Here is a 27864-nt window from a genome sequence, read left to right on the forward strand (position 1 = left end):
CTAGGTGTGTTATGAGATAGTGATAGATGATTCTTGCTTTCATGTAGATTACATTTTGATTTTTCTTTCAAGACATGCAGCTTCAATAAAGCATATAGCAGATTTTAAAACTCAGTAGTCTTTGTTATTTGCAATTGATCTTCTAGTAGACTTTGGATTATATTAAATATTAAAATAATGCACATAAATTTTTATATTAGAAATTGCTATGGTAGAAGAGACATAAGTGTTTATGATATATTGTTTGCATAAATGAAGTTTTATGAGAGTATTGTTTTTAAAATACTAAGTTTGCAATCAGAAGGCAGAAAATTCAAATAAATGAGTTGTTGTTTGTGATTTTGTGTGTCCTCTAATGCTGTTGATTTGTTTTTAAAGCAATATAATTGTCCCTTGAATTGGTTTGAACTTAATACTTTTCCTTACAAGATTATTGATAAATTTACAAAGTAGAAGAGACTTCTAAAAATTCTGAATTTTAGATTTGACTTTTGATCTTTTAGATGATATCTTGCTATGTTATCATTCACATTACTTCTTTATGTTTAGAATGGATTTTGCCATAAGTAAACTGAAGAAAGCAGGTAATCAGACGGGACTTTATGTACTTCGATGCAGTCCTAAGGAGTTTAATAAATATTTTTTGACTTTTGCTGTTGAGGTTAGTATGTCACATTCATTAACAGTAACATCTTTATTTAGTTTATATAATTTTCCCTTCATGTTTAGGTACCATATATATTTTCTTTTTAATACTCTGAATTATAGCTCTGGATATAGCTAGCATAATAATATTTAATTTACCCCAGGGATCCTGCATGTATAATAAATTATAATTCCTAGGATTTATGTAAAATATAAAATGATTTATAATTCCTTCTGTCTTTTAATGTAGAATTTATTTTACTTTATTTTTTGGTGTTTGGGTGTTACAAGGGTGTCATACTGCATCAATTGTCTTAAAGTCTCTTTTTTCAGAAAGATGGAAATCTTTACCAAAACATATAGAACACAATAAATCAGAAGTAAACTTTTCTTTTACTAGTAATGGTTATAAGATTAGAGTGAAATAAGGTAATAACAAAGAAACAAACATTATTGAACTTTTAGCTAGTGGTGGGTTCGTCCTGAAGGTCCTCCGGACAGTCGTCCTGAAGGATGTCCGGAGGGCATTCTGTTCGGTCTAATTATCATATTAGCTCTTTATTATATAGTATAGGCATAGACAACAACAGAAAATACAGTTAAAGATCTTTTGGAGTAGGAAGGATTTGAGATTGACCTTGAAGTATTTAGTTGAGTTTATACAAATGGTCCTAAATAGGTTGAATATGCTTATTAAGAAGCCGCTCAAAAAATAGATGAATGAACAAACTTGTTAATGAACAAGCACATAAGACAGACATTGAAAAATATTAACATTCCCATATTGGAGACAATTATACAAATACAGTAGTGGCACAGTGGAATGGGAATGACCTTTGCTTGTGGAATGTGGTGAGAGTTATAGGGAGGACCTCATAGGAAGTGGAACTTGAACTAAGTTTTAGGAATGAATAAAAGTCCATTGCTCAGAAAGGAAACATGTACATTTATAGGTAGAGAGAGAGCATGTACAGTTATCATGAAATAGCATGGCACTTGCTTGGAATTTTTTGAGTCACAATATAGCCAGAACATTGGCTGTATTTTGTAATTGGCAGAAGTTGAGATTGGAGATGAAGGCAGAATCCTGCTCAAGGAACACCTTATACACTAAATTGGTTATAGGCTTTATCTTATAAGTGATGGAAAACTGTTAAGGATGGTATTATTATTGTTAATTATCATTGCTTTTTAAAAAATAAAGTCAACTCTTAAGCCATTTCTTTAGCCTATACAATATAGTTCTTTTTGAGGAATCAAGCACCTCTATTACCCTACTCTGGTACTATACTAGGATTCATGATTCAAATGTCTAAATATTTTGTTGGTTAGTTTTGTGAAATCTATTTTGTAATAGTAATCACTATGATGTCCATTGTGATTTCCCCTCTCTCTCTTTATAATTAAACTTACATAGCGTGATAATGTCATTGAATATAAGCATTGTCTGATTACAAAAAATGAGAATGGAGAATACAACCTCAGTGGGACTAAGAAGAACTTCAGTAATCTTAAAGATCTTTTGAATTGCTACCAGATGGAAACTGTTCGCTCAGACAATATAATTTTCCAGTTTACAAAATGCTGTCCTCCAAAGCCAAAAGGTAAAATAATTTTCTAGTTATTTTAAAAATATGGGTCATGGCTTGTGTATATAGTGAGTGATATCTTTAGTATATTGATTTAAAAAGAAAGATGAAAGAAGCAGCTCCATAAACAGATTAATTTTGCCTCCTTCTTTATAAATATATCCTCAAATAGGATTGTTCAGTTTGGTTTGGGTTTTCTAGAAGTGACATGAAGTTCTATAATTCTAAAATGATATTAAAAATAATAATGCTTGATATAAATTAATCATTTATTATTTGAAGTGAAAGACCTCACTACCAAATTCTCATATGTGGTTCTAATTAAACACTATAATTTCTTATACTTTTAAAATAAAAATAGTAAGGTTGGAAATCTCGTGAAATAATGATTATTAAAAATTATTAAAATTCCTGAAAATTTATATTAGTTATGGAAGTAAATAATTTTGAATATTTGAAATAACTGGTTAAGGTACATTAAAGTTCAGTGAATAAACTGCTAAAATAATTTTCTATGGAAAAAATGAACAGTCAAACTTATTACGCATTTCTTATATTTAGAACACATTTTATTTTATCCCTTTGGAGAATTTTATGTCTTCAGCGTGTTTTGATTATATATGTTTTCATTATTTCTTTTTTTTCCTTTACAGATAAATCAAACCTTCTAGTCTTTAGAACAAATAGTGTTTCTGATGTACCAACCTCACCAACATTACAGAGACATAATAATGTGAACCAAATGGTGTTTCACAAAATCAGAAATGAAGATTTAGTATTTGTAAGTCATTAGATGTTGATTATGGTCTTTCTTGTCCTTTTAAAATAACAAATGTTTCCCACTTATATTCATGTGACATTTGGAAGTATTTTATTATAACCTATATTAAAATTTTTTGCACTTTAAATATTTTTATTTCTTGTGAAAGTATAATACCAAACTTGAGTGAGAAATTAATAATATTATTTTAAGAAGGGAATTGTATTTTTTTACAGGATTTTAAAATTTTCTTTATAAATCTTAAATTAAAAATTAAAAACCTTCTTCTACAAAAGACATATCTTAATTCTCAAATTGTAGAGAAAGTAAGGGAAATTCAAGGGATTAAAAATAAGAAAGAAACTAAAAATAAAGTAGTACATAATATCTGATGGTTTGGCTGTAGAATGATGTTGGGGGTTGGGATTTAGTCTCACTAATCAAGTAGATTAAGATCTAAAAGTAGGGGCAAGTCTTAAGGCCTACAGAAGAGCAGGAGTTAAAAGTGAGGCCATGTCTGAATAAAAGCCAGGACCTTCAAATAAATACATTCTCAGTAAAACAATATGTGGATTGTAAAAACTTCACCCACTAGCAAAAGGGGAAGAGAAGTGTTGTTTTAGGTGGGCTCTTAGGAAAAAATGTCTCTCCTGAGAATTTGTAATCATAGACTTTTGAGTTTGGGTTTATACCACCCGCCTGATCTAAGCTAATAATTAAAATAAAAAATGATACTCCCCTAGTAATACTTTGTAGTGCTTGGCAGAAGCAGAAACAAAATCTTTTTGGAAGAGCATACTCTTAACCTTGCTCACTCAGAAGTCTGCTGATGAAATGACTCCAAACATGAGCTTTTTTTTTTTTTTAAATCCTCCTCGAGGATATTTTTCTATTGATTTTTAGAGAGAGTGGAAGAGAGGGGAAAGACAGAAATATAGATGAGAGAGAAACACATCTATTGGTTGCCTCCTGCGTGTGCCCCGACCTGGGCCCAGGCAGTGGGGGAGCCTGTAACCGAGGTATTACCCCTGCCCCCCTTGCCCCCTCACTGGAATCAAACCAGGACCCTTCAGTCCAGACCGACACTCTATCCACTGAGCCAAACTGGCTAGGGCCAAGCATGAGCTTTTAATTGAAAAAATTAAAAGGGAAATAGCCCTAGAGCAGGGGTGGGCAAACTTTTGGACTCGAGGGCCACAATGGGTTCTTAAACTGGACCGGAGGGCCGGAACAAAAGCATGGATGGAGTGTTTGTGTGAACTAATATAAATTCAGAGTAAACATCATTACATAAAAGGGTACGGTCTTTTTTTTTTTTAGTTTTATTCATTTCAAACGGGCCGAATCTGGCCCGCGGGCCGTAGTTTGCCCACGGCTGCCCTAGAGTAACCAAGAGTAAGCAGACCAACAAACATCAAAGTATTTCATATAACAGATTTTTAGAAAGAGATTATAAAATGTGCCGAGCCAGCTCAGCCAAGGTTTCAAAAGCCTGAGTGAGGGCGGTGAAGAATGGAGAAAATAACAGAGAATAAGCTGGATCTAGTGGATCTTCCTGTGCCTGGCTGAGCCCACAGAGAGAGATCCAGAGGCAAGCTGAGCCTTTATTTTATAGCCAGAGGTAAACAAGGTAGTGGTTACCATAGTTACACTGTTCTTTTGAGTTTCACTTGTTTTGGCAGCACTTGCTGCACCTCCCTCAGCCCATTAGCTTCCCAGATAAGATCTAGGGAGCGTCATAAGGGCAAGCCTAATTATGCTAAGAGGACTGTGCCCTCTAAGCTGGGACTTGTTTGTGACTTTGCCAACAGGTCAGTCCGAGGCTTAACCCTATAGCCGTGCCCTACAATCTACACTAATAAAAGAGAAACATGGTAATTGGCGTACGACCGCTACCCTTTTCATTGGCTAATCAGTGAGTATATGCAAATTAACTGTCAGCCAAGATGGCGGCCGGCAGCCAGGCAGCTGGAAGCGAACATGAGGCTTGCTTGCTGCTCCAACGTTTCCCGCCTCACTTGCCGGCCTCTGAGCTACAACTCTAAGAAACTATGTACTATGTTGCAAATAAGAAGATAAACAAAACACCAGGAACCGGCTTTCATTCAGCCGGGCTTTAGCAACATTGTATCCATGTTTTCAGCAGCGAGGCCTCAGAGCTAAAGCTGGCCCAGAATAAAAAAAAAAAAAAAAAAGAAAACAAGGAGCGGTTGGAAGCTTCAGTCACTCGCTTCCGGAAAACAGCCCTCAGCCCCTCAGCCAGACTGGCCAGGCACCCCAGTGGGGACCCCCACCCTGATCCAGGACACCCTTCAGGGCAAACCAGCCGGCCCCCACCCGTGCACCAGGCCTCTATTCTATATAGTAAAAGGGTAATATGCCTCCCGGCACCGGGATCAGCGTGACAGGGGGCAGCGCCCCAACCCCCTGATCAGCCCTGCTCTGTGCCTGATAGGGGGGAGCTCCCCAACCCCCTGATCGGCCCTGCTCTGTGTGTGACAGGGTGCGGCGCCCCAACCCCCCCCCCCCCCCATGGGCCCTGCTCTGTGTGTGACAGGGTAGAGCCATAACCTCTCCATCGGCCCTGCCCCGAGTGTGACAGTGGCGGCGCCCCAACCCCCTGATCGGCCCTGCTCTGTGGGTGATAGAGGGTGGCGCCCCAACCCCCCTACACGGGCCTTGCTCAGTGTGTGACAGGGTGGAGCCATAACCTCCCCATCGACCCTGCCTTGAGTGTGACAGAGGGCTGTGCCCCAACCCCCCAATCTGCCCTACCCTGAGCGTGACTGAGGGTGGCATCACAACCTCCAGATCCGCCCTGCTCTGTGCATGATGGGGCAGCGCCTCAACTCCCCAATTGGCCCTGCTCTGAGACTGACCAGGGGCTGCACCTAGGGATTGGGCCTGCCCTCTGCCACCCAGAAGCAGGCCTAAGCCAGCAGGTCGTTATCTCCCGAGGGGTTCCAGACTGCGAGAGGGCACAGGCCGGGTTAGGGGAACCCCCCCCCCCCCCCCGAGTGCACAAATTTTTGTGCACCGGGCCTCTAGTAAAATACATATTTTTAAAGATATAAAAGGCAATGGACGCATGGGGAAAAAAACAAGACACTTTTTAAAAAGAACAAGTATTTAGAGAAGAAAAATATAGAAATGGAAAATCACATTCATTGACAGTGATACAAAATGAACAGGTTAATAAGCAGATTACCTTTAGTTGAAAAGATAGTGAATTGGAAGAGAGATCTGAAAAATTTTCATGTTGAGCAGAATGAGTAAGAAAGTGATCACTGATGTCCAAGTTCCATAAAGAGACAGTAGACATAATTATCAAGAATTGTAAAGAGCCCTGACTGGTTTGGCTCGGTGGATAGAGCGTCGGCCTGTGGACTGAAGGGTCCCAGGTTCGATTCCGGCCAAGGGCATGTACCTTGGTTGCGGGCACATCTTCAGTCGGGGGTGTACAGGAGGCAGCTAATCGATGTTTCTCTCTCATCGATGTTTCTAACTCTATCCCTCTCTCTTCCTCTCTGTAAAAAATCAATAAAATATATTTTTTAAAAAAAGAATTGTAAAGACATCCTCAGGTAATGGGAAGCAAAGAGTCACCAGGTGACCTAATTAATAAAACTAATAATAGTAGACTTTCAGTTTGAACATAGGCAGCCCTGCTTCAGAGTTCAGATTTCAACAATTACTCTGGAAGGATGTTTAAGAAATACTAGTCAAGGCTAATTATTGAGCATTTACTATGTGTCATAGACTATACTAAGTGCTTTCATGTAATTATTCACTTACTGCTCATAACAATCTATTGGATTGGATAGTTATTCCTATTCCTCCAATGAGGAAAAGACAGCTACAGCAGGAAGAGATTAAATTGCCTGTACAGTAGGTCCTCAGGTTACGTCGGAGATCTGTTCCTATGGCGCGACGTAATGCGATTTTCACTGTAAGTGGGAACCCACCTACATAAGCACCTACGTCACTCACATGGAGCACATACACAGCAATAATGAAGTGAAACAGTAAAAAAAAAAAAATTAAAAGAAAGATAACAATTCCTGACCTTGTGGTAAATTAATAATAAAAAACAAAGCACATATGTACATTCGTCAAAATGACAGAACTCTTTTTTTTATAAATAAATGGGAGATGGCAACATAACCATGAAATGACGTCGAGTGCGATGTAACCCCAGGACTGTCTGTATAGGGTCAAACAACTAGAAGGTAGTAGGTAATATGGAACAAGTCAGATATGCTGCCTCCACAGACCATACTGTACTGCCATTCTACTGCACTATTAGGAAAGGCAACAACAACAACAAAATTTCACATGTAAATAAATGTTGGTAAATAAAAAAAATGTAGGTAAATATAGGTGATAATTATATCCAATCCAGGGGCTTTAAGAATGGGTGGAAACAAAATATACTTTATTCATTAATCCTTATTTTTTTGTCTTCTATTATTGTATAAGGAAGCAGAATATAATTAATTCGGAGCTTAAATCTGGGAGATATTTGCTCATGGATTTTTTTTTTACTCTTTGTCATTGAACATATTTCCTAATTCTCACATCTTTATCTATCTTTACTCATTATTTCTTTTTCTTTCTTTCTTTTAAAGAATGAAAGTCTTGGCCAAGGCACTTTTACAAAAATTTTTAAAGGTGTAAGAAGAGAAGTAGGAGATTATGGTCAACTGCATGAAACAGAAGTTCTTTTAAAAGTTCTGGATAAAGCACATAGAAACTATTCAGAGGTATGTATACTCTTTGTGTAGTTTATATAGTTTACGATATTTAAAGATGTGGTCTTAATATGCACACAACACATGCTTACAGCTTTTCAAAGTTGTAACTTTAAAAAGTTTATACCAAGGACCTTTCTGAGGATGGCCTTCTAGTGTGGCTATAGGAAATTATAGAATACTAGAGGCCCGGTGCACAACATTTGTGCACTGGAGGGTGGGGGTCCTGGCCTGAGCCCTCTTGCAGTCTGGGACCTCTCAGAGGATGTCCGACTGCCAGGTTATGGCAGATGGACATCCCCTGAGAGGTTCTTAGTCCTGCTGCGGAGGCAGGAGAGGCTCCTGCCACTCCACTGCTGCACTCGCCAGCCATGAGCCCAGCTTCTGGCGGAGCGGCGCTCCCCCTGTGGGAGCACACTGACCACCACGGGGCAGCTCCTGCGTTGAGCGTCTGCCACCCGGTGGTCAGTGCACATCAGGGCGACTGGTCATTCTACCATTTGGTCGATTTGCATATTAGGGCTTTATTATATAGGATTTTTATAATAACATTTTAAAACTACTTTGGCATTGTGTTAAGGCTATCATTATGTCTCTGCATATACTAAGGCAGTGGTTTTCAGACTTGGTTCCCAGAGCTTTATGGGCTCCACAGATTTCTTTCATAATGTCATCTACTTAAAAATAAAAAGAGAGAGAGAGTTTAGCTTTGGTCCATGTGGCTCGGTTAGTTGGGCATCGTCCTGTGCACTGAAGGGTTACTGGTTTGGTTCCTGGTTGGGGCACATATCCCTTTTGCGGGCTTGATCCCCAGTGGAGGGTGTTCAGAAGACTGATTGAAGCTTTGCTCTCACATTGATGTTTCTTTCTCTCTTTTCCTCTCCCTCTAAAAATCAATTTTTTAAAAAAGTTTGTACTAAGAAACATTCTAGTTGAAATACGGATTACAGAGATACTAGCCCACAGAAACCCAGCTGCTATTTGCCTGAGTTCTTAGCATAGCACAGCATCACCAAACATTTGTGATGTTTAAAATATCTTAAAGGATGTTAGTAAGAAGATGTGAAACATACAAGTCAAAGAGTTGTTCTAATCCAGAACACCTCAGTGTTGGTGAATATGATTCTCAACAGTAATAGCCAGAAGTTCTAGTCAAAGTTTAGTTGAGTTAGAGTGATGTTAATACCATGCTAATCTCCCAACATAGTTGTTATGATATTTTATATGCACAGAGATAATTTTTTTTTACTTAAAATTTTTTTATTTTAAATTTAAATCATTTTAATTTTCAATTACAGTTGCCATACACTATATTAGTTCCAGGTGTACATTCCAATTCCTTAGGAAGTGTTATTTGAAGCTCCCATCCACTTACTTCAATCTCATATCACTATCTCTGTTGTCTACTTCTGTTTGTACCTCTGTCTTCTACTCTAGGTGTCATGAATCTAAGCCTGTGTATCTTCAATCATTCATGCTGCCTTGTGTTACTATTGCTCTTTTCCATTGCTATCTTCTATTCCAGCCTTATTTAGGGGTTTCTTCAGAGTGAACTCTAGCATTAAGATTGATGGCATTGCAAGACCATATAAGGGGACCAAAGCACATTGTAGCCTTACATATATAGTTCTGCAGAGAAGAGGAGAAAGTGCATTTCTCTACACCAGCGGTTCTCAACCTGTGGGTCGCGAACAATGAAAATACATCCTGCATATCAGATATTTACATTACGATTCATAACAGTAGCAAAATTACAGTTATGAAGTAGCAACGAAAATAATTTTATGGTTGGGGGTCACCACAACATGAGGAACTGTATTAAAGGGTCGCGGCATTAGGAAGGTTGAGAACCACTGCACCGCCAAAGAATATCTTTCTGAACTGTGAATACAACAAACAATAATTCTTTTGCATTTTTGTATGGTTTTCTTTTCCTTAGTCTTTCTTTGAAGCAGCAAGCATGATGAGCCAGCTTTCTCACAAGCATCTGGTTTTAAATTATGGAGTATGTGTCTGTGGAGAGGAGAGTAAGTAAATCTCTGGCTTCTTCATGTTAATGTTATGCCTTTCTCAGTACATCCATTTTTTTTATATAGAAAATTCATTTTCAGGATCATAGTTATGTATCAGTATAAACCATACTTTAACAGGAATTAAATATTATTGAAACCAAAAACATTGTAGAGCTGTTCAGTTAAGCCTTCTAAAAAAGGAAACCAATGAATGAAATTAAAATGCAGAAAATAGTTAATATGGCTTATGTTAAACAGTAGAGTATAATAAACAATGTTTACTAATCTTTTACCATAATATACAGTGTTTGGCAAAAGTAGGTTTATAGTTGTGAGTACTCTAAACAGAGTTTATTCTTTCTTGTATATTTGTTAATTATTGTATTATTTTTCCATACGAACAACTGTAAACCTAGTTTTGCCCAACCCTATAGATTATGGCTGGTTTAACATAATAATGGAATAACTGGACATTTCTGTACAGTACCCATTTATTTGGAATTATAAAGATAAAGCATATAAATTATAGACTGATTTTTTTAAAAGAGTTCATTGTTTTTAGAGAGTAAGGGAGAGAGAGGGAGAAACGTCAATCACCTGTCTCCTGCATATGCCCTGCTGCAGATCAAGCCTGCAACCTGGGCATGAATCCTGACTGGGAATTGAATCGGCAACCTTTCAATGTACAGCACGATGCCCAACCAACTGAGCCACACTGGCCAGGCCTAGACTGATTTTGAATGAAACTGACTGAAATGATTAGTTGTTGATATTAGATATATTCTATGTGTAAATTTAGACTGTTCATAAAAACTTACAAGGTTTACATTCAGAAACTTTCTATGTATTTCCTATTTTCAATTAGTAATGCGGATTAGATATGCATCCATACTCATATAACATTGCTTCATATATTTGGATATTGATAATCTTTTCAAAGGCAATAGCTTTCAAATCTGTTTTCTGGAAGTTCTTCAGGTATGTCAGAGGAGTTAATAAAATGACTATAAATCTAAATGCAGTAGTGGAGAGTTCTACCCACTTAACACCAACTAGAGTGGTTCTGTATTTATCCTTTTTATTTATTGATGTTTCTCATAATTTTTCACTTGGGGAGGATATACTTAGAGCATATAATTCCAATTCTTGCACTTGCTTTTATATTTAGTTCATTGTTTCTGTGATGTACTCTTCTCATTAAAAAAAAAAAATCTGGCCCTAACTGGTTTGGCTCAGTGGATAGAGCGTTGACCTGCGGACTGAAAAGTCCCAGGTTCGATTCCCGTCAAGGACATATACCTTGGTTGTGGGCACATCTCTAGTAGGAGGTGTGCAGGAGGCAGCTGATCGATGTTTCTCTCTCATTGTTGTTTCTAACTATCCCTCTCCCCTCCTCTCTGTAAAAAATCAATTAAAAAATATATTTTTAAAAAATCTGAAATTGAGAAGCTGTGATATAATTGATGGCATGTTCAGCTTAATGGGTATTTTTTTTCTTGTAAAACATAAAATAAGGGGACATATGATAATCTGTGGTATCTATGAAAAATAGTAAGTCTTACATGCCACATAAAAAAGATTTTATTAAGCTCTTGTTCATTGCAACATTGCAGCTACTAGATCTTTTTCTGGATATTTCCCCTGACAAATTTTCCTGCAGGCATTTTTCTAAAATTAAATTTATTGGGGTAACATTGTTCAATTTTTAATTATTGGTATGTGGATTGTTCTCCAAATTAACTATGAGCAGCGAAACTTTGTTTCTGTTACTCAGCGAGGTCCAAAGGCAACTTTTGTCAATAACAGTTATTACATACCAAATGAAAACTAAGTCATTTTAATATTAAATCAAGCAGTATTAAAATTTGAGATTAGATCCACAGTATGCATTTTAAAGCAAATATATGAAATGTAGGCATGTATGAAGTTTAGCCACTTAATAACTTACTGGGCCATGAACTGACATGGATAACAATGTGAAGTCTGTGAGAATTTCTTTAAAAATATGTATCATTATGCCATGTTAAAAATTTTTTACTTGAGTTTTTGTGGTTTTTATTTTGTATCTTAATTTTCCATTATTTAATTTTGAAGACAACACTATGCTTGATAAAAAACAAAATATCAATAAATTCAAATTTGAAATCAAGAACTTAAGGTTACTCTATTACAAATTATTACTAGAAGAATGTAAATAAACCCTAAACCCAGTTAATTATTAAATAACATGCGTTTATGTTGAAACAGTCTTGGCTTTCAGGAACTAAGTCACTACTAATAGGGAATTTTTACTTTTTCATAATGGCAGTCAGCATTTTTTTTAAGAGCAAATACTTGCTTCTCTGGAAAAATATATCTTAATAGTATTTTTAAAAAATAGTTTTAAAGATAAAGCAATGGAAAATAATTTTTTACAGCATAAATTAAAGAAATGGATGCAGTTCAAACTCAAATTATCCTTCATATCTCCAATACAATAGATATTGTTATTATTTTTTGTGTGTGGAAGAAGAATTCAGGAAGTTTTGAATGTCTAAATAGTTTCATGGAAGAAAAATTAATAATGTGAGACATTTTTATTTGTTTTAAAAAAAGCAGCCATAATTCAGTGATGACACATAGAGGTATGCTGAAGTAATATTTTATATGTGTGGGGGTGTGTAAAATGTGTATTATTATAAAATATTTATGTACATATATAATATTGCATGTATTGTGTACATATATTTTACTATGTATTATTTATTATTTATTACTATGTGTAATGCATATTATGTATAAAAAATTTATATTCCTACCTTTTGCAGTTGTGAATAAACTAACCCCCCACTTCTGAATGGTATGCAGCTGTTTAGCTTTTTAAATTAGTGAATTGTATGTAGTTTAATCTCTTTTCCTGTAATACCCACAGGTAACTATAATATATTTATACAAGTTTCAAATTATATATATTTTGTATTGTATGTGTACTTGAGCCTTATCATTTTTGTATTTTAATGCAGATATTCTGGTTCAGGAGTTTGTGAAATTTGGATCACTAGATACATATTTGAAAAAGAATAAAAATTCTATAAATATATTATGGAAACTTGAAGTGGCTAAACAGTTGGCATGGGCCATGCATTTTCTAGTAAGTAATTAGTATATTCTATAAAAAAATCATCACCCAGGGATATATTTTATTGGTTTTAGAGAGGGAGAGAGAAAGAGAGAAAAACATCGATGTAAGAGAAAACATTGATTGGCTGCCTCCCATACATGCCCGACTGAGGCTCGAACCTGCAACCTTTTGGTGTATGGGACAATGCCCCAACCACTGGGCCACCCAGCCAGGGCAATATATTCTTCATCAGGTATTTTATTTAGTGAAGAAATGTAGAAAGGATCTTGACCTGGGAACAAGAAATAAGTCTGTGAATGGATGCTAAGTTATTTAAAATCATCTGTTTGTTTTATGAAAGGTATTATTTTAGGCATATATTTATTTATATAAAGTCACTTTTAATATAGTTTTGTCATTTCACCAATCTCTTAGAACTGATGACAAACAATCTAAGGTTTATGTCACTTGTGTTTAAAGAATTTAACAAAAAATTATGCAGAAATGTGCTAACTATGGATAGCAGAAAACTCAGAATATACCTTGTTGTAGTGTTTGTGGGCAATTAGAAATTATGTCCAATAAGAAAGCAATATTTCTGGAGAAGCAGAATACCAGAGGGCCAACCATGGATCAGACCCCTCAGAGCACATCTATATTCTGCTGCTGAAAATAAATAGTATTTCTCTCAGCTACTACCTAAAAATAGGTACTACTTAAAATCTAAACTTTAAAAGTGAAGTGGCATTGGGTAGTTTTAATGTATTTGTTTTATTCTGGGCATAGATTATTGTGTCATTTAAAATATAAAACAGGAAGCACAGTGTTGCTATAAAATTTCCTTTTATTATCTCAAAGCATACCTCCAAATTAATGTTTATTAATTAATAGTCTTTCTTTTTCTTTTTTAAATCCATTTGGGGCTTAAGACATATTAAATGTTCATATATTTGTGGATTGATATTTGAATGTATTTATATTTTACTCTAATAGGAAGAAAAAAACCTTATTCATGGGAATGTGTGTGCCAAAAACATTCTACTTATCAGAGAAGAAGACAGGAAGACAGGAAATCCTCCTTTCATCAAACTTAGTGATCCTGGCATTAGTGTTACAGTTTTACCAAAGGACAGTAAGTTCTGTAGGGATCATATTTAATTTTATTAAGCTTTACTTGGAGGGTTGCATAAACATGTTAATTTTTCTTAAACCATTTTATTGGCATGTTCTTGATTAATAATAAAATTTATCTACCATTTTTAGCAATCTAAATTAAGTTATAGTTATATCCTAGTCTCTGTCCATTTGTCCTTATAAGCATGCTATTAGGGATTAGTGCTAATTCAGTACCAGCAGGAATCCCCATTTGGGGTATGGTGAAAAAGGAAATTTTATCAGTGCAAAACAGCTAATTGTGATATAGCACTGCTGTGAATATAGCAAGACTGTGAGGCAACTCTGGGGCCAGGCCCCTCTCTGGCTAGACAGCTCTGCTCTGCTCCTTGATGGTCTGCTCTGCTTTGTGCCAGTCTGCTTTGCACTGTGCTAGTCTGCTGTGCTGTGCTTTGGTCTGCTTTGTTCTGTGCAAGTCTGCTCTGGCCTCCACTGGTCTGCTCTGTGTTCTCTGCTGAGAAGCCAGGGAAATGCAGTTCTCAGTATTTGGAGGAAATAGAAAGTGCCTTCTAGAACCAGAGGGGAGCTGGCTTATATAGACAGAAGTTCCAGACCCTGGTCCTTGATTGGTCTGTCCTGATGCAAATGAAGACTCCAGATCCTCACAGTTTGATTGGTCCAAAAAGTACTGTCTTTATTGGTCAGAATAGAGCCCTCTAATTGGTTGCAGCTGCACAGCTCCAGTTGGATGGGGAAAACTTGGTTGAAATAGGATTTCAGGAACTCCTTTATAAGGACTAACTCAAATGGCAGAAACAATGCAGCAGGCAGTTCAGTGCAGAGGCCAGTAGTATAGTGTAGACTTCTTCCTAAAGTGCAGTTTGCATGAGAGGCCCTTGTACAGAAATGGCTGCTAGGCCCTAGGGTTTTTTTGTTTTGTTTTTTAAAATTTGAGCCCAGTTAGCTACCAGGAGCCGTTCTTAGGAGGCATCTTTCTCAGGGTCCACAGGACTATAAGATAATGTTTTTTAAAAATTCTTCATTGTTGAAAATATTACAGATATTCCCTTTTTTCCCCCACTGACCCCTTCTAGCCCTCACCCAACCCCACCCCTGCCTTCCCTTTGTGATTTGACAGTTTTGTCTATACTTCTATACCTCTGGATCTATTTTGTTCATCAGTTTATTTTGTTTTTTAGATTCCACATGTGAGTGAGATTATGTGATACTTGTCTTTCTCTGACTGACTTATTTTCCTTAGCTTAATACTCTCTAGGTATAAAATGTCCATACTACCCAAAGCAATTTATAGATTCAATGCAATTTCTTTTAAAATACCAATAGCATATTTCACAGATGTAAAACAAATACTCCAAAATTTATGTGGAGCCAAAAAGACCTTGAATACCACAGCCATCTTCAGAAAGAACAAAGTTGGAGGGATCACAATACCAGATATTAAGTTATACTACAAAGCCACTGTAACCAAAACAGCCTGGTACTGGCACAAGAACATGCCTATAGATCAATGGAATACAACAGAGACCCCCATAAATCAGCCTGTCATTATTCTTAATATTTGACAAAGGAAGTAAGAGCATACAATGGAGTCAAGACAGTCTCTTCAATAAATGGTATTGGGCCCTGACCGGTTTGGCTCAGTGGATGGAGCGTCGGCCTGCAGACTGAAGGGTCCCAGGTTCGATTCCGGTCAAGGGCATGTACCTTGGTTGCGGGCACATCCCTGGTGAGGGGTGTGCAGGAGGCAGCTGATCGATGTTTCTCTCTCATCGATGTGTCTAACTCTCTATCCCTTTCCCTTCCTCTCTGTAAAAAAAAAAAAATCAATAAAAATATTTTTTTAAAAAATGGTATTGGGAAAATTGGACAGGTACATGCAAAAAAAAAAAATGAAACTATACCACCAGCTTACACCATACACAAGAATAGACTCAAGCCCTAACTGGTTTGGCTCAGTGGATAGAGCATTGGCCTGTCGACTAAAGGGTCTCAGGTTCAATTCTGGTCAAGGGCACATGCCTGGGCTATGGGCTCGATCCCCAGTAGGGGGCATGCAGGAGGCAGCTGATCAATGATTCTCTCTCATCATTGATGTTTCTATTCTCTCTCCCTCCCCCTTCCTCTCTGAAATCAATAAAAATATATTTTAAAAAAGAACAAACTCAAAATGGATAAAAGACTTAAATATAAGTTATGAGACCATAAAAATCCTAGAAGAAACCATAGGCAGCAAAATTTCAAACATCTCTCCTAGCAATATGTTTGCCGATACATCTCCTAGGGCAGTGATGGCGAACCTATGACACACGTGTCAGAGGTGACACGCGAACTCATTTTTTTGGTTGATTTTTCTTTGTTAAATGGCATTTAAATATATAAAATAAATATCAAAAATATAAATCTTTGTTTTACTATGGTTGCAGATATCAAAAAAATTCTATATGTGACATGGCACCAGAGTTAAGTTAGGGTTTTTCAAAATGCTGACACGCCGAGCTCAAAAGGTTCGCCATCACTGTCCTAGGGTAAGAGAAACAAAAGAGAAAATAAACAAATGGGACTATATCAAAATAAAAAGTTTTTGCACAGCAAAAGAAACCATCAACAAAATGAAAAGGGAGTTCATTATATGGAAGAACGTATTTGCGAATGATACATCAGATAAAGATAATTTTGTTGTTAATCCTCACCCAAGGATATTTTTCGATTAACTTTTAGAGAGAGTGGAAGGGAGGGGGATAGACAGAGAATAAACATTAATGTGAGAGAGACTCATTGATTGGTTGCCTCCCGAATGTGCCCCAACTAGGCCAGGGATTGAGCCTGCAACCGAAGTATGTACCCTTGACTGGAATCGAACCTATAACCCTTCAGTCCCTGGGCCAGTGCTCTATCCACTGGGCCAAACCGACTATCCCTAATTATGTATGAAAGGTCAGATTTTATTCATTCTTTATTTTTATATTTATTTATGTGAAAATCTTAGCTATATTTCTGAATATTTCCTTAGAGTAGATCACTACGGTGCAATTACTGGATCAAGGGATGGGAACATTTTTTAGGCTCTCGATACAAGCCATCAGGGACCGCTCTGAAAAAGTGGTACTCAGTGACCTAGAGGGCTTTGAAGCATTGGAGAACTCTTAATTTAATACATTAAAATCACACCTCATTATTTTGCTTTGTTGTTCTATGATTATTCATGACACTAAACAATTTTTCATAAATTGTATATTTCTTATTGTATCTAAATTGACATTTTTTGGAGGACTTAGCCAGTTTTACCCTCTGTCTCTTTGGTACTAATTAATGTGTCCTTCCTTTGTCCTCTACTGCATTTCTCTAAATACTGGGATGTGCTTTAGATGTGTACTTCTCATACCTTTGTCAAATAATTTTTGTTTTCTTTACTATCTACACTAATAAAAGAGAAAAATGGTAATTGGCGTACGACCGCTACCCTTCCCATTGGCTAATCAGCATATCCTTATGCAAATTAACTGTCAGCCAAGATGGCGGCCGGCAGCCAGGCAGCTGGAAGTGAACATGAGGCTTGCTTGCTCCAGGGACTGCAGACTCCAACGTTCCCCGCCTGACTTGACTTGCCGGCCTCTGAGCTGGCAGTTTGAAACATTCTAACAAATATAGAAGGCCGGGATCTCAGAGCTGAAGTTATACATTGTTTCGATTATAGAACCGAAACAAACCAGCAGCGGAAGCCTCAGAGCTAGAGCCAGAGCTAAAGCTGGCCCAGAAGAAAAAAAAAAAAAAAGAAAAAAAGGAGTGGTTGGGAGCTTCAATCAATCGCAAGCCTTAAGGCAGCCCTCAGCTCCTCACCCAGACTGGCCAGGCACCCCAGTGGGGACCCCCACCCTAAAGGGTATGTGACCAGCTGCAAACAGCCATCATCCCCTCATCCAGGCTGGCCAGGCACCCCAGTGGGGACCCCCACCCTGATCCAGGACACACTTCAGGGCAAACCAGCCGGCCCCCAGGCCTCTATCCTATATAGTAAAAGGGTAATATGCCTCCCAGCACCGGGATCAGCGGAGCCGAGAGGTCTCCTGGCACCAGATCAGCATGACAGGGGGCAGCGCCCAAACCCCCTGATCGCCCTGCGGCTCTGTGTGTGACAGGGTGTGGCATCCCAACCCCCTGATCGGCCCTGCTCTGTGTGTGACAGGGTGCAGTGCCCCAAGCCCCTGATTGGCCCTGCTCTGTGGGTGATAGAGGGCGGCACCCCAACCCCCCCCCACCACGGGCCCTGCTCTGTCTGTGACGGGGTAGAGCCATAACCTCCCCATCGGCCCTGCCCTGAGTGTGACAGTGGTGGCGCCCCAACCCCCTGATCCGCCCTGCTCTGTGTGTGACAGGAGGAGGTGCCCTAACTCCCCTATCGGCCCTACTCTGTGCGTGATGGGGGAGCTCCCCAACCCCCTGATGGGCCCTGCTCTGTGCGTGACGGGTGGGGGGGGGGGCAGTGCTCCAACCCCCTGATTGGCCCTGCTCTGTGAGTGACAGGGGGCAGCGCCCCAACCCCCTGATTGGCCCTGCTCTGTGCGTGACAGGGGGTGGTGCCGCAACCTCCCCATTGACCCTGCCTTGAGTGTGATAGGGGGCGGTGCCTCAACCCCCCAATCAGCCCTACCCTGAGCGTGACTGAGGGTGGCATCACAACCTCCCAATCCGCCCTGCTCTGTGCATGACAGGGGGCAGCGCCCCAACTCCCCAATCAGCCCTGCTCTGAGCCCGACCAGGGGCTGCACCTAGGGATTGGGCCTGCCCTCTGCCACCCAGGAGCAGGCCTAAGCCAGCAGGTCATTATCTCCCGAGGGGTCCCAGACTGCGAGAGGGCACAGGCTGGGCTGAGGGACCCCCCCCTCCCCCCCCCCCCCCAGTGCACAAATTTTTGTGCACCGGGCCTCTAGTTTTATACATAATTTAAAAAAACAGTTTTAGCCGAAACCGGTTTGGCTCAGTGGATAGAGCGTCAGCCTGCGGACTGAAGGGTCCTGGGTTCGATTCCGGTCAAGGGCATGTACCTGGGTTGCGGGGCACATCCCCAGTAGGAGATGTGCAGGAGGCAGCTGATCGATGTTTCTCTCTCATCGATGTTTCTAACTCTCTATCTCTCTCCCTTCCTCTCTGTAAAAAATCAATAAAATATATTAAAAAAATAAAATAAAATAAATAAAAAAAACAGTTTTCATTCCTAATTATGTTAGGAAGTGCAGATTTTATCCATTTTGATGCATTCACACTGGATGTCTATTGTTGTGTTGGCTGTAGTAATTTTTTTATTTGACAGTTTAAGGAAAAGAGGTCATTGCCCCTGACTAAGTAGTCAGGTATTGCAGGTTTTAAAAATTCTTGTGGCACATGGGCTTAAAATTGGTGACTTAATGGAAAAAAGTTTAGTTGATCCAGGAGTTATTGTACAGAGTTCTAATTCTCTTAGTGCTAATAAAAAATTGTGTGATTTGGGGCAAATTATTCAGTCTTTATGGATCTCAGTGTTGTCATTGTTAAAAATGAGATCTTGAATTAAATGATTATTCAAATCAGTTTGAAAATGATTTGCATATAAAAGAATTACTTACTTGTGAGAACTATTTAACCATACTATGTTCCTCTCACTTAAAAGTTCTTCAGGAGAGAATACCATGGGTACCACCTGAATGTATTGAAAATCCTAAAAACTTAAACTTGGCAACAGACAAATGGAGTTTTGGTACCACTTTGTGGGAAATCTGCAGTGGAGGAGATAAGCCTCTGAGTGCTTTGGATTCTCAAAGAGTAAGTTCTAGACTGTGGGGTTGGATTAATTTTGTGATCCTTGATGATTCTTTCACGATTTTATATTTTTTAATATAAAAAGAAGGGGTTTTAAAAATAAGGGATTGATAAGGCATTACACAATTCTCAATGTGTGATTCTTTAATTATAGAAGCTACAGTTTTATGAAGATAGACACCAGCTTCCTGCACCAAAGTGGACAGAATTAGCAAATCTTATTAATAATTGTATGGATTATGAACCAGATTTTAGACCTTCTTTCAGAGCCATCATACGAGATCTTAATAGTTTGTTTACTCCAGGTATGTATTATTGATTCTCCAGCTATCTTTCTGTTTTTTTGTGGTTTTTTTTTTGTATTTAACAAATCTTTACTAATTTTGTAATCCTCTCAATAAGTTCTTTGATGTCTTTTAGAATTTCATATGGGCATATGACTTTCCTACTTTATACATATTCTAGACTCCTTGATTGAGCAATATTTACATTTAAAAAAAGGCTTTTTCTCCTTCATTTACCCAATTTTAGTCTGCTACTTGATGACTAGTATATTATAAAAGTTTATCTTATTTGAGTTTTTAAAAAACAATTATTTGTTTTTTAAAAACTAGTTTTCATACATTTTATAATTCATTTTCAAAACATGAAGTAGATTTGTTTTTGTCCACTCCTTTAAAGTATGTAACTAAATATGCATGTGTCTGACCTACAGGTATTTCCTTTTCCGGTATTACTAATTTCACAAAGAAATCAGAATATATTCTTTATAAATATAAAAACTGCCAATTTTATAAAGTAATTATTTATTCTTTGTAAAAATCTTTCTTGAAAGCCTGTCAGATTGTGGGTAATAAGTAAAGGCTCCATTATTATAATCTAAACTATTAACGTTATCCTGTGTTTAGTATTTCTAAATTCGAATTATTTTGGTCAGTTTTTTTTGTTTTTGTTTTTTTATTTTTTATTTATTTTTTTATTTTTTTAAATATATTTTATTGATTTTTTACAGAGAGGAAGGGAGAGAGATAGAGAGTTAGAAACATCGATGAGAGAGAAACATCGATCAGCTGCCTCCTGCACATCTCCCACTGGGGATGTGCCCGCAACCCAGGTACATGCCCTTGACCGGAATCGAACCTGGGACCTTTCAGTCCGCAGGCCGACGCTCTATCCACTGAGCCAAACCGGTTTCGGCTATTTTGGTCAGCTTGAATACATATTAACCCAGAGAATTTATTTGCCAGATTATGGTGTATTATTCTTTATTTCTGCAGATTATGAATTGTTAACAGAGAATGACATGTTACCAAATATGAGGATAGGTGCCCTAGGGTTTTCTGGAGCTTTTGAAGACCGAGACCCTACTCAGTTTGAAGAAAGACACTTGAAATTTCTGCAGCAACTTGGCAAGGTAAGATGAAAGAAGTTTTTTAAATAGTTAAATTATAGCCGTAGAACATTTTATTTAGGAAAAAAAGGCTTTAAAGATTCTCTAAAGTTCACATTTCATAAAACTTTAAGGAGTATTTGTAGGAAAAAGTTTAGTTGTCAGATGTTGGAGAAGTGCTGTGTTAAACAGTTATCTTTAAGAACTTTTCAGAATCTTTAACATGTAATATGCATTGAACCTCTTCAAATATTAGATAACATTTCCCCAACTGATTTGACCATGGGACTGTTTCTTGGTAGAGGGTGCTTTATTTATGAAATAGAGAAAGGGACAGTTAAGCCCTTCTTCTTCTTCTTCTTTTAAATCTTCAACTGAGGATGTATTTATTGATTTTAGAGAAGGGAAGAGAGAGAGAAAAATATTGATGTGAGAGACAAACATCCATCGGTTGCCTTCATACGCACCGCAACAACGAACATGCAACCTAGGTACGTGTCCAGACTGGGAATTGCACCTGTGACCTTTTGATGTACAGGACGCTTCAACCAACTGAGCCACACCAGCCAGGGCTCAATTAAGCTTTTCTACTCAAATCAGTGGGTCTCTAGTTTACTATATTCTCTTTTTTAGTCATCCGAGGAAGAAATAATCTGATTGTTCAGAGTCTAGATGTTGACTGGACTATGTTCACTTACACAGGCCTCTCCATAGGATTCTCACAACATGGCAGCTGAGGACAAACACCCAATGTGGAAACCATGGCCTTTTTATAACCTAATCTCAGTAGTGACATCTCATCACTGCTGTCTGGCCTGTGTAATTAGAGATTTAACTTTGAGCTTATATGTGGTCTAAGTTTTTTTAAAAATTGACTTTAAAAATATAGCTGAAAATATAGTCTCTTAGAAACTTTAGCTTAACACTATGTTGTTCTGTTCTTTAAGAATGCAATAATATCCAAAATATATTACTTTGATTAATACCCAAAGCTTAATTGTAAATGTTATATATCAACTCTGTATAGATAATAAATCTTAATAAAAAGAGAAGAGGTTTCTTTAATGACTCACCTTAAAAACAAAAAAGTGGGAACATCCCCTTAGGCTAAAAATTTACTTTCTTGGGCAAATAATACAGACTGTGTACTAATCTGCTTAGGCTGACATAAAAAAATACCATAGTGGCTTTACCATCAGATATTTATTTCTGATAGTTCCAGAGGCTGGAAAGTCTGAAATCAAGGTTCTGAAAGGGTTTGGTTACTGGTGAGGGCTCTCTTAGTGGTCCTCATTTGGCCACCTTATTGACAGAGAGCTTTAGTGTCTCTTCCTCTTCTTCTTCTTCTTCTTTTTTTATGTTAATCCTCACCTGAGATTTTTTCCATTGATTTTTAGAGACAGTGAAAGGGAATGAGGGAGGAGGAGAAAGAGAGAGAAATATCTATGTGAGAGATACATCAACTGGTTGCCTCCCGTACATGCCCTGATTGGGGCTGGGGATCAGACCTGCAACCCAGGTACATGGCAATGACCAGGAATTGAACCTCTACCCTTTGGTGCTTGGCTGACACTCTAAGCATTGAGCCACACTGGTCAGGGCCCTTCTTCTTCTTTTAAAGGCACCAGTTCTATCAGATTAAGGCCTCACCCTTATGACCCCATTTATCCTTTATCGTCTCTTCACAGGCCCAGTCTCTAAATACATTCATTGGGGAGGTTAGGGCTTTATCACATGAATTTTGGGGAGACATACACTTTCAGTCCATAATAGACCCTTACTCCATCCAGCTCACTGACAGTGATACCAAAGGGTGTATTGTGAAAAAGCGAAGTTCTTCCTGGAAGATAGTGATAGATAGCATGTCCCTTGGGTTGTCTTAATAATTAATGTTCATGATTTGTGTCTAAAAGCTTTTTGGAAGTTGTTTATATTTCAGCTTTTAATTCCTTTTGAATAAATTAAATATATATGTTTACTACCCACCTGTGGAATTACTATTTTCTTTTTTGTCTGGAAAGTTACCTAATCTAAGCTTAGGGATGTGTGTTAATTCTGACTGTTTGAATTGCTAATGTAATTAGAATTTGTTAGTGTTTGTGTGGAAAATTTGAGATTTCTGTCCTGATGTGTTGTATTGTTCAGGGTAACTTTGGGAGTGTTGAGATGTGCCGGTATGACCCTCTACAAGACAACACTGGGGAGGTGGTGGCCGTGAAGAAGCTCCAGCACAGTACTGAAGAGCACCTCAGAGACTTTGAAAGGGAAATTGAAATCCTTAAATCCCTGCAACATGACAACATTGTAAAGTACAAGGGAGTGTGCTACAGTGCTGGTATGTGGCCATTGAAACCTATTTTGAACTCAAGCTATGTTGTTGGCATCCTGCATAATAGAAACATACTGTGTCAAGATGTGGACTTATAACAGTGCCCAGAGAGAGAAGACGGAAGACTGCTTGGTGATGGTGGACTGTAACTACAGGAAACCTCTGACTAGTCGGTTAATCATTCTCTTCACTGAAAATGTTTGTTATCACCCTTGCTTATGCTTATTAAGCAAATGTCATTTTCAAAGAAAGAAATTGTCTTTGCTCATATTTTCTTTAAAAATATAATATTTAAATTTGATGCTTTTTGTTCAGTACAAAATGAGGAGAAGGAAGTTTTCTCAGCTTATTTTGATTTGCATTACAGAAGACTAAAACAACTATTTTAAAGCTTTTTAAAACTTTTTGATTCAAAAAGCCTGTGTTCTTTAATATTTCACCTTTATTTACAAACAAATTCTGTCATCTTAGACTCAGATTTTATATATCTTTAAGTCATTTATGTATGGTTGTTTTTTAATATTTCATCAGTAAAATATGGCAAAGCATAACATTATGTTCCCATTTGTGTTTTAAAAGGCCGACGTAATCTAAGATTAATTATGGAATATTTACCATATGGAAGTTTACGAGACTATCTCCAAAAGCATAAAGAACGAATAGATCATAAGAAACTTCTGCAATATACATCTCAAATATGCAAGGTACCTAATATTCTGGTTATTAGTTGTAGATGAAGTGAACGTGTTGAGGTAATTATTAAGAAATTCTCTAGTTTATCTTAGATAATTAAGGGACTATAAATAGGCAAGACCATTGAAATTGATTATGTTTACAAAACTGGCTGAAAGAAAAAATGTTATTTTTATCCGTAGGGTATGGAATATCTTGGTACAAAAAGGTATATCCACAGGGATCTGGCAACAAGGAATATATTGGTAGAGAATGAAAACAGAGTTAAAATTGGAGATTTTGGGTTAACCAAAGTCTTGCCACAAGACAAAGAATATTACAAAGTGAAAGAACCTGGTGAAAGTCCTATATTCTGGTGAGTATATTTTAGTATAATAAAATGAAATTTTAGAGCATAAACTTAAAACTTTATTTTTACTATTATTAATAGTTTGTCATTTATATATTTACTAGAGGCCTGGTGCATGAATTCGTGCACAGGTGGGGTCTGACTGGCCCGCCCCGCTCGGGGTCAGGGCGGCAACTGGGGGGGCTGGCCAGGGGGAGGGGTCGCGGTCAGTTGGTGGGCCGGCCCTGCCCCCTGGTTGAACTCCTGGTCAAGGGGACGATTTGCATATTAACTTTTTATTATATAGGATAATAGTAGCAAAAATTTCTTATGTACTTGCATTGGGCTTACATGCGTGTCATGGATTATCTCATTTAATCCTCATAAGAATCCTTGGAGAATATGTATTAATATCTCATTTTAAGCATGAAGGAACTGAATTGTAGACAGGGTAAAGAGCTTGCTGAAGGTCAAGGTTTTTTAGTTTCCACATATTATATCAAGTGAAATCATTTGGTATTTGTCTTTTTCTGTGTGACTTATTTCATTTAGCATGGTACCCTAGAGGTGTTGGAGGTGTCCTGGGGAGATGGATGAAAATGGTGAAAGGCAATAAGCAGTACAAACTTCCAGTTATAAAATAAGTCACAGGGGTATAATGTACAGTACAAGGAAGATAGTCAGTGGTATCATAATAACTTTGTATGGTGACAGATGGTTACTAGATTTATCACTATGATCACCTCATAAGCTATGTAAATGTTGAATAACTATGTTGTATACCTGAAACTCATATAATATTATATGTCACTATATTTTAATAGAAAGAAAAGAAAGTATTATTTAATTTTTTTTAAGTTTACCATAAGAAGAGGATAAGAACAAGAGGATGAGGGCTTGTAAGTGAATGGCATAATTGCAGAGCAAACAGGGAGTAATTGGGGCTAGAATGATATTGAGCCCTGTACAACATGTTAAAGAGATCAGCCTTTATTTAGTAAACATTGTGTATGTGAAAGATTTAGAGGCTCTACCCAGGGAATAACATTGTAAGAGTCATATTTTAGGAATATGAATTTACTTCCCCCCCACCTCTACTTTTGGTGCAGAATATCAGTTCTCAAAGTATGGGGACCCCTTGTACCCCCTTTAGGGAGTCTGTTATCAAAAGTTATTTTAATACTAATACTAAGATGTCATGTGCTTTTTTCACTCTCCTTTTTTCATGAATAGATAGTGGAATTTTCCATAGGTTATACTCTTATACTCTCTGTTAAACCAAACAGTAAAGAACCTTTAAAAATGTAAAACAATGCTACTCTTCTCACAGAAGCATTCTTTTTATAGTAATTTCAGCTTTTTTTCAGTAATTTTTAAGAGTGTATAGGGGCCTTTGATCTAATGGTTGGAGAACTGGTTTAGAGGGTACATTAAGGTGAGGCTAACAGCAGGGAGAAGCTAGAAAGAAAACAGTCTTATTACTGAGTAAGCATTAATCCAGAAGGTATTGTACATCAAAAGCAATCTGCTTATAGATTGCAAAGAGAGAAAGAAATCTTATTCTTTCTTATGGCCAAGCAAATTCAATCCATTACATACATTTTCTCATGATAAACAGTAACTAGTCCCCAAGTGAGAGGACTTGACATCACATTTGTCACACATGGTTCATCCTAAATTCACTGGGTAATTGAAGTCACCAGGTATTAGCTAATTGGCTTTACCAAAGGAAAAATAAACTATAACTTATGACAAGAGATAATTTTGTAACTTGGAAGGAGGAATCTGCTGAAGTCAGGTACCTACCCTCTCACAGAAACTGAGAAATAGGGGTGCTGACTTCCTTGATGATTATATTACAAAGAGATGATTCCCGGGTTCTTGAGAAAAACATATCATAAAGCTGGCAAGAGGCATTTGAGCAAAAGCTTTAAAAAATACTTACTTACATTTTAAAGAGATAAAGAATTTACAATGGTAAATTTTCTAAAATAAATGCTTTAAGGAAAGAGGGGGAAGAGTCATTTTCCTCATTTTCAACAAGGAGAATTATATTTTTGATTTGTATTTATTCTTACAGTAGTGATGGGAGAGAGAAACAGCCTTGCAGATTGGGGGAGGGAGGAATGAGGAGGCGATTACAGGAGTGCTTTCAGGATAACCGAAGGATGAGAATAGTTTACAGTGGTTGGGGGAGTAGTACTGTCTTCAGGGATGTTATGTTCCATTTGTGGGCTAAAGCTAACATTTATTTAAAAATATAACTAAATATGTTAAGTGTTTTTAAAAACTAAATATAAAATTAATATAGCATTGCATAGTTAATTGTGTGGCATAGGCTACAAGTATTATAGAAATTCAGTAGCAATTGGTCATAAAAACCTTGAGTAGTCAGAGAAGGATTTATGGAAGTGAGTATATTTTAAAGAAGAGATTAAATTTTTGTAATTTATATTTTAAATCTCATCAATCTTAAACATCTCTGTTATCACTCTCTATAATAAGGATAAACTTAGCAATGTAACCAGGATATTCACAGTCCATTAGCCAAAATTCTCCCTTGGTTAGTGTTGATACTTGAGTAGATAGTCGCACCATTTCTCCCGGACTTTCTAATTTTCTGTGCTACTTTACAAAAATCACTTCCTTGACATAAGCAGGTTTTTTCTTTTACATATATGTTAGTAGCTTCAAGTCTTGCTCCAGTTTAGAAGCAACGTTTTCTGTCTGTGGTACTTTGCAGTTAACCCTGGTGTTTCCTATAGAGACAAAAATGGTTTTTTTGTTTGTTTGTTTGTTTTGAGTTAACTTTGTGTATTTGGGGGTTCCTAAGAACACTCTCAGGTTTGATATTCACTAGGAGGATTCATAGCACTCAGCATATAGCCATATTCGTAGCTATGATTCCTTACAGGGAAAGGACACAAAGCAAATCAGCAAAGGGGAAAGGAGTCTGGGGCAAAGCTGGAGGAAACCAAGCACAGTCTTCCAAGGTCCTCTCTCAGTAAAGTCATGTGGGACACACTTCCTTTTCCCAGCAGTAATTGTGACAACACAGTGCCCAAGGTTTGTGTTGGGACTGGACACGTAAGCACCCTCTGCCTGGTATGTACCACAATTTCAGACTCCTAGAGGGAAAGTAGGCATTCAGCACAAACCATGTAGTTTGCAGAAACATTTTAGGCACAGTGAGCCCCTCTTATCATTTAGGGAATTGTGGAAACACTCCTGAAATCTAAGTTCCCGGTACCAGTCAAGTGTCAACATTGCAAGCAGGCCTTTTTTAGGATGACAGCCTCAAGCCGGCTATGTTAACTCTTTCCTGTACATCTTGCTGTTT

At 37.5% G+C, this 27864-nt stretch overlaps 1 protein-coding gene across 3 annotated transcripts in view; it reads left to right on the top strand.

Moving 5' to 3' along the window:
• Positions 1-27864, top strand: part of JAK2 (Janus kinase 2) — a 111616-nt gene that overhangs the window by 67176 nt on the left and 16576 nt on the right. For 2 of the 3 annotated variants that reach the window (XM_070431600.1, XM_070431599.1), the window contains exons 9-22: positions 550-661; positions 2063-2249; positions 2888-3015; positions 7623-7757; positions 9685-9772; positions 12760-12887; positions 13851-13989; positions 17686-17871; positions 19636-19787; positions 19939-20089; positions 21062-21198; positions 23320-23509; positions 24083-24207; positions 24379-24551. In XM_070431600.1, coding sequence (XP_070287701.1) covers positions 550-661; positions 2063-2249; positions 2888-3015; positions 7623-7757; positions 9685-9772; positions 12760-12887; positions 13851-13989; positions 17686-17871; positions 19636-19787; positions 19939-20089; positions 21062-21198; positions 23320-23509; positions 24083-24207; positions 24379-24551 — 2031 coding nt within the window. The remainder of the gene's footprint in view (positions 1-549; positions 662-2062; positions 2250-2887; positions 3016-7622; positions 7758-9684; positions 9773-12759; positions 12888-13850; positions 13990-17685; positions 17872-19635; positions 19788-19938; positions 20090-21061; positions 21199-23319; positions 23510-24082; positions 24208-24378; positions 24552-27864) is intronic. The other variant, XM_070431601.1, reaches the window with a different exon arrangement.

This window comes from Myotis yumanensis, unplaced genomic scaffold (genome assembly GCF_028538775.1).
Source record: "Myotis yumanensis isolate MYYU_CA2020_CCGP unplaced genomic scaffold, mMyoYum1.0.hap1 SCAF_12, whole genome shotgun sequence".
Classification (NCBI taxonomy): Eukaryota; Metazoa; Chordata; class Mammalia; order Chiroptera; family Vespertilionidae; genus Myotis; species Myotis yumanensis.